At 38.3% G+C, this 14,111-nt stretch overlaps 1 protein-coding gene across 5 annotated transcripts in view; it reads right to left on the reverse strand.

The window, feature by feature from the left end:
* Window positions 1–1,439: 1,439 nt before the first annotated feature.
* gria3a (glutamate receptor, ionotropic, AMPA 3a) overlaps window positions 1,440–14,111 on the reverse strand; it is a 91,124-nt gene continuing 78,452 nt past the window's right edge. Inside the window, exons 14-16 of one of the 5 annotated variants that reach the window (XM_007235839.3) lie at window positions 11,056–11,170; window positions 7,374–7,627; window positions 1,440–3,687 (exon numbers count right to left, since the gene is read on the reverse strand). In XM_007235839.3, the coding sequence (XP_007235901.1) occupies window positions 7,382–7,627; window positions 11,056–11,170 (361 nt within the window). In that variant the 3' untranslated portion in view covers window positions 1,440–3,687; window positions 7,374–7,381. Of the gene's footprint in view, window positions 3,688–7,373; window positions 7,628–11,046; window positions 11,171–14,111 lie in introns of those variants that run through there. The other 4 variants (XM_007235838.3, XR_007438612.1, XM_007235841.4 and 1 more) reach the window with 4 other exon arrangements.

Consider the following 14,111-nt stretch of genomic DNA (forward strand, 5'->3'; position numbering starts at 1 on the left):
ACTGCTACAACCTCTACGTCCACCACCACTAATACTATCACAACTACTTCTACTAGAATAATGCCACTACTACTACTACCTCTACTTCCACCACCACTAATACTATCACTACTACTTCTACTACACTAATGCCATTACTACTAGTACCTTTACTTCCACCTCCACTACTTATACTACACCCCTGCTAAAACCACCAATAATACTATCACTGCTACTTCTTCTACACTAATGCCACTTCTACTACCACCACATCTACTTTCATCACCACTAATACTATCACTACTACCTCTACTACTACTACTCCCTCTACTTACACCAACACTACTTATACTACCACCCCTGCCTAAACCACCTCTAATAATATCACTACTACTTCTACTACACTAATGCCACTACTGCTACAACCTCTACGTCCACCACCACCAATATTATCACTACTACTTCTACTAGACTAATGCCACTACTACTACTACCTCTACTTCCACCACCACTTATACTATCACTACTACTTCTACTAGACTAATGCCACTACTACTACCACCTCTACTTCCACCACCACTACTTATACTACACCCCTGCACCACTAATGCTATCACTACTACTTCTTCTACACTAATGCTACTACTACTATCACCCCCACTACTACTTAGGTTTAATTATTTGCTTCATATGAATCATTTAATCATTACATTGTTTTAACTGTTTTAAAATGATAAACCTTTATGTTTAGGAGTTTGTAATACAACACAAATACTTAGCATGTAAATATTTTAGGAAACCTGCTCCTGACTTGCTGATAAACCTGAGCTCCTTGACTTTATTATTACAAACTCTAATGTTTAGAGACTTTTTAAATTTTTTGTCTTTTCTTTGTTTATTGTTTATGATGTTAAGATATTTTAATTTAAAATACTAACTCTTTTTATTTGAGATGTAAAAAAAAGTTCTGTTCCCTTCTATAACCTTATTTAATAGTTCCTCGCCTTTTATTCATTTTAATGAGCATGCTGGATCGGCCAGGTGCGCACTGAGTGTAATCAGTACCTGCAGGAGAACACATCGCCCTGTCAGCTCCCCACAGTGTGAGAACAGCAAAGTATAGGAGGTTTGTCCTCACTAAATCCTGAAATGTGTGGTTTACAGCATACCACTACAAAACTGAACAGAACCTAATCAAGTAGCTGAGTGGATCCATAGTGGGTACTGAACAATCAACAATAGTTATTGAATAAGTCATTGTAGACACTAAATTATTTATAGCAGATTATGAATAAATGAAATTAGTCTTTAAAGAAACACATGAGATGTAGCAAATAATAAGCTTTTTGCTAAATGAGCTAATCTTATTTTTATTTTATGTTAATTTTTAATTTAATTTTTACTTTGTTTCTGTACCATCCACACTTCACAGCGTAAAACAACACTCCAGGGATTCAAACTCATTTTCAGTCTAATCTTTATTAACAAAATGTAATAAAACTAAAGTTACTACAGGCATTCATGCATTTCTTTTCTGACACAGGTGGGATTTAAGATAAGAAGAAAACTTGAGGATAAAGAGAAGAAAGACAAGAAAAGGGAATGAGAACCTACTGCTAACCTTACATGCAATCTTAATCAGAATTAATCATAAATAGCAGTGTTTATAAAATGACCTAAACAAATATATTTTAACAGATTCATCTCCTGGTGATTTATAAAACTAGAGATTCACTTTCTCTTTTCTTTAACATTTATACAGTATTTAACTTTATTTTAAAGACCACAATCACAGTTTTTTTTGAGTCATTCAACTAAAATAATAAACTATAAAACCTGTGATTTTAACTTATCTTTTTTCACCACGTCATTGTGATCTAAAGGGCAAAAGCACAGAGAGAGAAAAAGAAGCAGAAAGTCTTCCTATAAGAAGCATTTAGTTCATGACCGAACTCTTTTAGCGACCGCACTCTTTTAGTGCCTGTTCTGTTTTTATATGAAGCTTCAATAAACATTTAGATGTCTAGGACCAGAACCCATGGAATAAAGGTAGGGTAGACATTTCTGTCAGTTTAATGGTGGACAGACTGCTAAAATGAGTGTTGGAACCGACTTCTGGACTACATCTGCACCACTCTGAAATGGAGCTAATTTGAAATGAGACTGAGGTGCTTTGGATTTGGGCCGAACTGCTCTGGAATAGTAATGACCAGTTCTGAAATGGAGCAGAACTGTCAGGTGGACCACTTGACTACAGCTGAGCCACTCTAATGTGGAGCTCAACTGCTCTGCATAGACTGTTCTATAGTGCATTAATATAGTGAAGCCAAACTGTCTTGTATTAGTAATTAACTGCCTTAGAATAAGGCTGAACAGAAAAAAAAGAATCAGAATAGACGTTAAAATTAGAATGCTCTGGAACTGATTCAAACTACTCTGGAATGCTTTTAAACTGTTCTTGACTGGAGCTGTATTGGTCTGGAATAAAACTGAAATACTATACAATGATGCATTGCATCTAAACCACTAAACCAGTAGATATGAACTGCATCAGAATACGTAAGAACCTATCAAGAATAGAACTGAATAACTCTGGAATGGGACTAAACTGCTCTTGAATGGAACTAAAACACTCTACAGTGTGTAGTGTAGCTCCAGAGAGGGACTTATAAATAGGCATGAACTGGGCATGAACAACCGAGCTGAATTACTCTGGATTGAGCTGAATCACACAACAGTTATGCTCTACAGCTAGACCACTAAATTAAAAGAAGTAAACTGTAATAGAACCACTTTAGGTGTGAACCACTCTAAACTTAGGCTGAATCATACTGAAAGGGGACTAAACTGTCACAGAATGGAACTGAGCTACTCTGTATTTGACTTTAAAGCTAAACCATTACAAATCAACAGAGATGAACTGCAATAAAGTCAAAAATAAATTGCTTCAGAGTAGATCCTCTGAATTCCTCTCTAATGCTACTTAACACTTCTGGAACAGTCCTGAATTAAGGTCCTCTATACACCAGAATAAGCTTGAACTGCTACAGATCAGAGATGGGTTGCTAATAAAAGGGACTATTCTGCTTTGTCATGGAGTTGAACTGCTCTAGAGTTGATTGGTGGAGACTAGAATCAAGTCAAAGTTTTTGGACATCTTTCAGCTGCAGAAGTTGTAACCTTGATGGGTGTGGCGTCACTTCTGCTGTGAACATACAGCGAGCAGCCAGGGGAGCACCATATCATCACTTGTGGTGTGGCTTGCTATTGAGACCAATGTCTGCCTGATGGTTCTAAAGTACTGAGAGCACTCAGAGGGAAGCATTGTGATGTGAGCATGCTCTGGGTCGATTTCTTACAGAAGCAGTGGAGCTTAAGCACTGTGACACTGAAATGGCTCCCAGTTCAGCTGGACTCTCACAGCAGTTGCATCATTTGTTTGCAGGTTGTTATTTGTTTGTTGGCTTGCATGTCCAGGCGAGCTGGAGGGATGTTCTGTAAGGCACTGCGAGACGACAGGTCGTGGAATCCGAGAGTGCAGTCGCTATGGTTACAGCAAAACCAGAAGGAAGGGAGATAGAGCTGGGGTGTCTGTTGAGGAGAGTGGTGGGAGGGGCCACTCTATATCCTGTCCAAATTCAAAGTCTCTGAGAATCTGGTCCCCCCCCCGTGCATCTGTGACATCTTCAGGTGGGGACGAGCATCCATCTGGAAACATACAAAGATGAGTCTCAGCTTTCCTGAAGGAATATCTGCTAACAACACATTCATTTCTGTAGAAACAATGATAAACACATTCTGACTGATATCAGCATGGAACTGCTAACACATAAACTCTTCAGTGACAGAGTCCATGTTGATCCAGCGCCATCTGTCAGTATGTAGCAATGTGAAATCCACAACTGTTGAAGGAGCTGCTGGGCAAATGAGCATGATTGATCACTGACCCGTGATGCAGTTAATCAACCAAGACATGTTCAGTATCTGAACTAGGGGTGTACCATAACATATCACACACAATAATAGCGTTAGAATTTTTAAACAGTAAAAAAAAAAAAAAAAAAATTTGGGTTTGTGCTATGTACTGTAAAGCTTGAAAGAAAATATGCACATACTACATATTCTGCACTATAGTTTTGTGTTAGAATATTTTATTTAATTACAATACTTTTATGTTACATTATGTATTTGTTATCATACATGTATTAAATTACAATGAGCCTAGGCAAGTCATTGCTGTTTACAAAAATATACTAATAAATGTTTGTTTAACTAAACAAAACTTATAAAAAACTTACTAATATTTACCTTGAAATTATTAAACTTTTTCTCAGTGTTTTGTCACAAGTACCTTGAAATATGCTTTAGCAGCTTTTAGATTTGGCGCTAATTAATACTAAGGGGGGTAATCACAGGGAATTTCACAATACAATTTTATCATGATACATTGACCATTATAACGAGGATAACCAATACTGTGATTCTGCAATACACAATATGCTTCACAGCATCTGTGTTGCTGAAGAGGATAGAATGCTCCTGAATTAAGAAAAAACAGGAATGATGTATTTATAAATGTATTTAATGCATCAGAATTTGACAACCAATATTATTATTTACTGCAGGTTTATGTTATTCATTTGATTAGTGCCCCCTTGTGGAGTACTGAAGAAAAAACTACTAAATCAAATTGTGGGTGAGTCTTATGGACTTTAGAATGTCTATGTTTAAATTAAAATATCAATATTTGACGGCACATATTGATAATATGAATCACAAACAAAAATGATACAGTATATCGTCATAACATATTTTCTCCCACCCCAAATAATACTTAAGTAAAATCACTTTAGGATCAGTTTATATATTGGGAAATTCTTTACTTATTTTAGTAGTACCTTTTTTTTATTGTATGTCTTTAATAATGTATAATCTGTTCTGAATGACCTACCTGCCTCTCAGTTTTATTTTAAACACTGCAGCCAAGTCATTTTGTGTGTGTGTGTGTGTAATGGTACATATTCAGGGCTGATATCTGTTTTTTTGTTTAACTAATGAAATAATAAACAATGTTTTATAGTGAGGTGAATGTGTTATTCGGATTTCTGTAAAATGTATGTATTAACATTAGACGCCACTCAGTTTTAATTAAAAACATAAATATGTGGTTTTCCCGCCTTTAAAACAGTGGTAGGTTTGTATAATTTCATAATTATTAAATCTGAGTTATTATGCAATCAATTTTTTATGCAATCATGTGCTATCTGTGAACACTGCTATCAAATCTGGGTTTAAACACAACACAAACTGAACCACTATCTGACGCCAATTTTTATATGTTAACTATTAAGTAAAACTCAATACTATGTTGTTGAAAATCCATACAGTATTGCCAAACAAAATATTACAATACATTTATTATTTCCTTACACCCCTAACATTGTCGGTGTGAGTCAAAACATAATTTTCTTTTTTTTCTTTTCAGAAAATGTACTATTTAAGTCAGTTTGTGTCACCATCTTCTGTACTTATTCACACACTGTAACAGTGTAATCCAGAGTGTATATACTCAGTTTCTAAAGTACCAGTAAACTCAACAACAGCTGGATTTCTCTTGAATCTCAAAGAGGAAAAATATATCACTGAATCAATCTGGAATTGAGCTGAGCAGTTGAACAGTTCCTCAGCGTAATTAAATTATTTTAGAGTGGACTGTTTGTACAATAACTGAATAAGCGGATGCATGATAAAAGTAAAGGGTGGACAGTGTTGTTTTGGTATCAGGTAATTACATGAACCAGCAAATCCTGGTCATTTATACAGATGTTCTGTCTTGCTATGGTCTTGTGTCACCACAAGGTGGAAATGGTAAATGAAGGAAAATGCTCAATACACTTTATATTACATCATTAGATTCTATCAATTATGCTTTAAGTTTCACAACTGGTGACCCCTACCACTATCACTTTGTATTCCTCTCTGGCTGTGTGTTGGAAAACACACTGGTTAACGTTTATGCATAAACTGCTTACTGGCCCATTGCAACTGTGCAACACAATGATCCAAATTATCATCAGACTGTTTCCAGTGACTGAATCCCACTTCAGGCTCTGAGTGGTTTTAATGACGCTGAAAGATATACTCTTAGCTGCAGCTGGAATTTACTACAGGACACTCTAAAACTTGGCTCACTGGTGCAACAGCATCAGTTTAGACTTCTAATCTGTGAACACGCACAGCTAGGATGCACCTTTTTTTCTAGTTAGCTTTTGTTTCACTCAGGCATGTTTCAGTTACATTTAGTACATTTAACATTTTTATGTTTATTTATTTACATGTTCTATTTACACTGATGCACCAAAAGTCATAGGACAAAACTAGTATTGTGTCCACTGACTGTGGAGCATGCTTGTGGGGACATTGAATGCGGATGTAATTTGTGCCAGTTGTGTGTTTGCCCAGACAATTCTGTCTAGACATTGATCATTACCAAACACTACACTGTCCATATGACACTGTGGATGGAGGAATGTAAAATGCCCAAATAACTTCAGAAAATGAATATCCCATCATTCTGGCACTCACAATCAGTCCTCTTTCCAACTTTAAACTTAACTTTTTTTTACAGACCCTGGTATTGTTTCAGCAATTTTATTCGGTGATCTACCCACAGCGTTGCTACTGCTGAAATATAGAATAAGTCTATTGATTAGCTCTTACTAGAGTTTAAATTGGGCCCAAAAACTCTAGTCCGACCCTAACGATACTGTACACATTTTGCCCCAGCCTAATCCAGTCCGGCCCAGAAACTATCATTATGAGTCCAAACCCGATTTAAACAGCCATTGACCAACATGCGGAGCTTTTCATTTTAGCCGAGTGGAAGGCTGCAGTTGCGGACGAGTGGAGTAGCTACAGTGTGCAATGCGCAAGTCAGTGGTGCTTGTTTATATCATTCTAATGTTTCAAAGCTTATTTTACTATCACAGTGTGATTTGTTACTTTGCTATATTGTGATTTATCAGACCATAGCTTGGCTTTATATAAAATAAAAAATAGCATAAAAAACGTAAGACTACGCCTTTTGCTGTTCGAGCTGAGAGCTGCATTGTGGTAGTGTTCATTTAGTCGATTAAGGTTTAAGTATCTGAGCTTAATATTGTTTGATGAAAAAAGTTTAAACCTTTATTTAGAAAACTAAGAGATTCTAATTTTATAATATTATTTAAATGTTTACTCCAGCCAGTGTGCAGTCTGCATTTTTTTCTACATCATTTAAAAATAAATCTGCTGTTTCTCTCTTATGTAAATGTACTGTTTTAAAGACAATATTTTTGTTGTATTACGAAACACTGTTATAATAACACTCTGAGACAGCATGCTTCTGTACGCACTTCATTTGCTATATCTTGACGCTCTCAGTGCCGTAGACATTGTAGCCCTCTCTGTAGGTGGCGAAGCTCTGTGTGTTTGCTGGAGGAGCAGCTTTGAAGTTCTGAGCGTTTTTGGCCAGTTTGAGCCGTTTGGTCTCCTGCCGGGATTTATAGCAGAACTCCACCAGCGCCACAGTCATGGCCAGCCCCAGACCGCCCACCAGGATGTAGAACACACCCGCCACATTACTGAGGCTCAATGCACTCGTCTTATCCTGCAGAGCACAGAGTTACAGTCACACACATACATACACACAGTATTTTAGAGAAACTATTAGAGAGCACACTCTACAGCAGAGATAATAGAGAAGCACACACATGCACATGGGCAGGCACTCACACTGCAGTCACACTTGCGTGTATGCACATTTCCTATCACACAAACGCGCTCTCACACACTCGGAGGAACTGGAGAGACTGGGTTAGGGAGGAAGTGTGTGTTGGTGGAAAGGATAGGAAAACATTAGAGATGAAAGGTTAAATCAGAGATGCTTAAAATACTGTCCGCCAAGTCCTACAGTCTTTCCAACATGCCTTAACCACCACGAAGGTGTAATTACACTAGAGAGCCAATGGTGTAGATTAAAATTTAGAATGCGGAGTTCATTAAGACTGTAGAATACAGATTTAATTATACTGTAAAGCCTGATTTAGACTGTAAAGCCTGATTACACCTGTAGGTAATAATTTGGACTATAGGACCTGATTTAGAATGGAGATTTGATTTAGACTGTATGTTCTAATTCAGACTGTAGGGCTTGATTTAGATTGTGGGTCCTAATTTGGACTGTAGAGTCTGATTTAGAATGCACATTTGATTAAGCCTGGAGAGCCTGATTTAGAATGCAGATTTAATTAAGACTTTAGGGCCTGATTTGGACTGCATGGCCTAATTAGACTGTGAGGCCTGATTTTAGATTGCAGATCTGCAAGTCTGCAGGATCGGATGTACTCAGTAATGTTTGATTTGAACTAGGGCCTGGTTTAGATTTGCATTTAGACTATACAGTTTGATTGAGAGTGAAAAATTCTGAATATGAACCCTGATTTTAGACTGTATGAACTTTTATAGACAGTATGATTTAGGCTGTATGCCTTGATTTACACTGTAAGACCTTATTTAGACTACAGAGTCCTGTTTTCTCTGTAGGGTCTGGTTTACTCTGTAGGGTCTTTTTCAGCAAATCCTGTAAATCCTGATCTGGACAGTGTAGTCTGATTTAAACTGCCTGGCTTAACTTTGGCACTAAATTTGCATTGGAGTTCAAGTATCTCTGGATTAACTGCTCAGGTTGGCTTTGAGAGGTTAAGATACACAATATTCTTTCTCTTTCATCATCCTAACACTCTACTGGCAATAGAGACAGAAGTGAACTGAGGATTAAAAACCCAACCACCCACCCCCTTTAAAACTCACATACACCATCATAAACATGCACACACACCACTCACATACACACACACCTCTGCAGAGCCAACACTGAGCCAATAGAAGTGAACACAAATCATCAGAGCAGAAACACTGATTATGGTAAAGCTATCCGGTAAAGTCCTCGTTGTGTGGTTTCTCCCGGGTGGCCGTGTGGAAGAGGAGGGTGAGGAAGGGTTAAAATGTTATTATGGCGATTCCCCTCTCTGAACTACTTCTGCAAACTTCACAGCTTTCAAAACTCACTGAAGGACACCGGCATGCTCGGCTGGCCCGTGGAGCAGCGTCACATATCAAACACAGACAAGCCTCAACAACTCACGCACACACAAACTCACACACACTCTCGCACCGTTCTGCTGCCACAGCAACCTGCCCCACACACACAAGCGCATTCGTTCGGCGTGAGACCATTCACAATTTAACCCTATGAGAGCGCGGTTGCCGTGGCAACGGAGGCAGCAACAGTGTGCCTCCGTCGCTGAGGCGTTTTGGTGGGTGTGCGTATGTGTAAGTGTGTGTAACTGTAGTTGCCATGGTTATGGCAGATGTAGACGGGTGGTGAAGCTGACATGGTTGCTTGGCTGTGTGTGCTGTTAAGGTGTGTATGGTGTGTGTGTGTGTGCGCGTGTGTGCCGCTCAGAAGGTTAAAGAACTGGTGTATTCTGATCCGGTAGCGTTGTGGTGACCGAGGCTCTGTCCTCCTCGCTACGCTGCCTCTCGTTTTTAACCTTGCCACAGCAACACTCTCCTGCAAAAGTGAACCGTGCCGAGGTTGGGAGAGGGGCGGAGTCACAGGAGGAACTAACACTTCACACCACACAATGTTACCGGACGTGACACACGCAGTTGCACATATGCGAATCAGACGCACACCAACAAAAACGTGTTTCTGCACGAGGGCGGTTAGTGCAGCAGCAGAAGGGTCATATCTAAGGAATTAACTCTATAGGAGTACAATTTATCATTTAACGCAGCTTTACACCACTTATACAGTGCCATAATACTTAAACTCTATTTAAATACTTAAATACTAACTTACTCTAAATAACTGTTCATAATTTATAAAACGTAAACACAAAAGTGCTTATACTCTAAACACTCTCTCTTATGCAGTAATCACTTTGGACTCATCGTCAAAAAAAAATAGCTGCACCCCAGAAGGAATGAATCGACAGGATTGAAACGTGTGCTGGTGTGTTGTAGTATATCTTAGAGAAGAGTTTGAACGCAATTCGAGCATTTGTGTGTATCAGTCTAAATCTTCAATCATTTATTGTTCCTACTAACCTTTATTTTCCCAATAGCATAGCAGTCTGATACTTCCTTCTGGGTGCAATTATTTTTTGACGATAAGTGTAAATGTACTACTAAAATATAAATTTATCTAATTAGCAATAAAATAGAAATACTGTTCTATGAGTTTTCTAAGTCACTGTATATGACTAAAGTACTCAATTACTAGCTTTACCTATGCACTGCGAATGTTTGCTACTAGCATATTTACACAAATCAGCCATAACATTAAAACTAATGACAGGTAAAGTTAATAACATTGACTATCTGGATACTGTGGCACCTGTCAAGGGGTGGATACTGTACATCAGGCAGCAAATTAACAGACAGTTCTTGAAGTTAAGGGCAAGAAACAAATAAACATCATAAGCATCTGAGCTCAGAGTTTTGGCTTGTGGTTTTTTTTTTTTCAGGTATGAAGGGTCAGTACCTACCAAAAGTGCTCCAAGAAAAGTAAACAAGTTAGCCTGTGATAGGATCATTAATACGATTAATGGAGTTCCTACCTCCAGTGTTTAGGACTTTTGCTGGTAACGTCTTGGTGCCAGATACCACAGGACACCTTCAGAGGTCTTGTGGAGTACACGTCCCAATTTTGGTGGCACAGAAAGGGGTAGTTTTAATGTTATGGCTGATCTATGGTGTATTTATTCCACTTATCATGCGCTATTTGCTGTACATGTGTGTGTGCAGGTGGCGTAATGGTGAAGCATTATTAAGGTTTATATAAATAAAATACTGAAGACCAGTACTGTAGGAGGCACTGTGCACTTCTCCAGTACTCATGTCTTGCTGTCTGAGCAATTAGGCCCAATTTACAATTCACTACAGTGGCAAAAAAAGAGTGGTTTAAATGCACTGTCAAAGCTGAAGCTCTAAGCGTAAGTGTTTGGTTTGTGTGTCATTCTGGAAACTGACCTTACTTCCCGAATCCTTGGTCCCACATTCCCCTTTATCGTACCACCACTTGTTTTTCAGCTTGTCTAAGATGCCTTGTTCACTGAGTTTCAATACTGCAAGGTTTACAGGAGTTCTTCACGAGGGAAATAACATAAATAACATCGCAGCATTATGTTATTTTATGTTATTAATACTTAACATCTACTTTTATCTTTTTTTTCTTTTAGATCTCTATAACCAAAGCGATACTGTAGGATCACCTGGTCTGGATAAACATTTACAGCGAGAGTGATAAAAGAGTGAAATCAGAGAAAGAGAGAGACAAAGAGAGAGAGAGAGAGAGAAAGAGAAAGGAAGGGAAAGGAACAGGCAAGCATGGCTAGCATTGGTGTTACCTTTTGACCTGGCAGTGCTACCTGACAGTACCAGGACCTACTGTAATCGCTTTGAGTAATCGGCACTCACTGTTCCAACACAGGCAGAGAGAGACTGGTCACACAGTAACCATGGGTAACACAGCCAAAACAGAGCACACAGTAGAGAGCATTGGAGAAGGTGAATAATGTTAGTTGTCGCTGCTGCGGTTGCTGTTGTCATTGTTAAAGCAAAATTTTTTTTGGTCTTTACAAAAATAGTGCAGCTGTTCTTGAGCCTAAATTAGGCAAGCTGGATCAGGCAGGATCTGGAACCCTTTCTTGACTAACAGACAGAAAATCAGCATTCAGAGAGGGTGAGGGCGCAGGCCGAACAGTTTTACACACCAAAAAGCACCTCACATGCATGTGCACATTACATTTGCAACCCACATCATTAAAACTGGCTTGTTTTTTTCTAAGCTAAGCAGCTAATCTGTCAGGTTGCCCTGTCTGTGCTTGTTTCTTGTCAATATGCCTTTTTTCCAAGTCTGAAATACATGCCTGCGAGGTGTTTTGATGTGTAAGATGTTAATTATGTCATCAACAGGGCTGCTGGGTAACTCAGTTTATTTCCTTTCTGTTGAATGACGACGGTTTGTAATTCAACACCAGCAAATATACGTCACTTGGCACTCACCGGGGGTCAGATGTTAGCTAATGCTCTACTGTCTTACATATTTAAACTGAAATGCTAGACCTATGGCCTCTTAAATACTTTACAGCTGGTATTGCCTAGGAGTAAGATTAATGATATGTGGACACTATTAGCTAAATAAACTAATTAAACACAGCTCACAAATAAGATACTCTTAGGTCGAACTCAATATTCTGTTGTGAGAATATTGCTAAAAATCCCATTCAAACTAAAGACAAACTCTAGCACACAGCTACATTTTTCCAGGATCATTGACTTCAAATTATATTTATCACTTTAATACAGACACGTTAATACAGACCAAGGCAACATACTGTCATAGGATAACAACTAATAAAAATGTAGACACAGTATTTTTGTTCAGCCTTATGCATGAAAATAATATTAGTTTGAAAAAATGTTACCACTGCTTAGGTCTATGCACTCTTAATGTTGTTGTGGATGTTCAGTAGATTACACTCAAAAAAAGTTTGAAAACAATATATATATATATATAGGGATGATGGAGAAGGTCATGATAATGTACTTGATACAAAAACACAAACGAGATAACATAATATTCTCAACACAATTATCATTTGTTTTGTACAGCAAAAGCTACCATGCATTCATTGTTTTTCAAAAACTCAGAGAATGTGAAAAGCTGCATTAAAAAAACACAAAAATATTTCATACCATTCACTCCTACTCAAAATTAAAAAAAATAATGTAATATAAGGTGAGGTGAGGTGTGTGTCTCTTATTAGGATGAATTATTAAAAACACGCTCTAAATGTATGTTTTGTAATATAAACTAAGGTGTGTGTTTGTGTGTTATAGTCTTTCATTAAGGTTGAATGGGATGTTTAACAATAATTCAGTAAAGGAAATTTGCTAATAATTTTCCACCAGGTCTTTAGGCAGCTGCAGGATTGACATGCTGACCATTATTGAATTTACACAAGATAGACTGGACCTGACCTTCAGGATGTCATAAGTAACAAATTTAAAACACTTATACACATCTGCTCTGGTTCAGTCATGTTGGTCAATTGTGTTACAAATGAAAGTACAAAACATAGAAAAGGACAATCAGAGAGCCACATAACACACTGTAAGATATAAAATGTAACCTTACTAGCTATCTAGGCACCAACACTAAACCTTCTACTGGGCACCACTTCCAAACCGTTCACTGGGAACCATTATAACACCTTGTACTTGACACCAAAACCAAACATACTGGGCATCAACACCAAACCTTCAACTGACCACCAACACCAAACCATATACTGCGCACTAATCCCAAACCTTGTACTATGTACCATCACCAAACTGGGCACCAACACCTAATCTTCTATTGGTTACCTGTTACAAACCCTTCACTGAGCACCAACACCAAATCTTCTACTGGGGGTCAACCCCAAACCTTATACTGGGCACTAATCCCAAACTTTGTACTATGTGCCATCACCAAACCATACACTGGGCACCATCACCAAGCCTTCTACTTAAAAAACAACATGAAAACTTCTACTGGGAACCAACACCAAATCATTTACTGGGCACTATCACCAAACCTTCTACTGGGCACCAACACGAAACATTATACTGGGAAACACTACCAAACCATTCACTGGACACCATCATCAAATGACCATCAACAGCAAACATACTGGTGCCAACACCAAGTCTTCTACTGGGCATCAATAGCAAACATTCTACTATATACCATCACCAAACCCTTCACTGGGTACCAGTTTCAAACTGTTCACTGGGCACCAAGACCAAACCTTCTTCTTGGAAACAACATCAAAACATTTACTGAGAACCAGAACCAAAGCCTTTAGTGGGCATCAACACCACACCTTCTACTGGGCACTAAAGGCAACCAATAATATGGGAAAAGAAACCAAACCATTTATTAAGCACCATCCCCAAACCCTCTACTGTTTAACAACAGTGGGTACTGGCACTAACACCTCCACTTTGTACCAACAGTAGATACAAACTCCATTATGTCT

The sequence above is a fragment of the Astyanax mexicanus genome, chromosome 1 (assembly GCF_023375975.1).
Source record: "Astyanax mexicanus isolate ESR-SI-001 chromosome 1, AstMex3_surface, whole genome shotgun sequence".
Lineage (NCBI taxonomy): Eukaryota > Metazoa > Chordata > Actinopteri > Characiformes > Acestrorhamphidae > Astyanax > Astyanax mexicanus.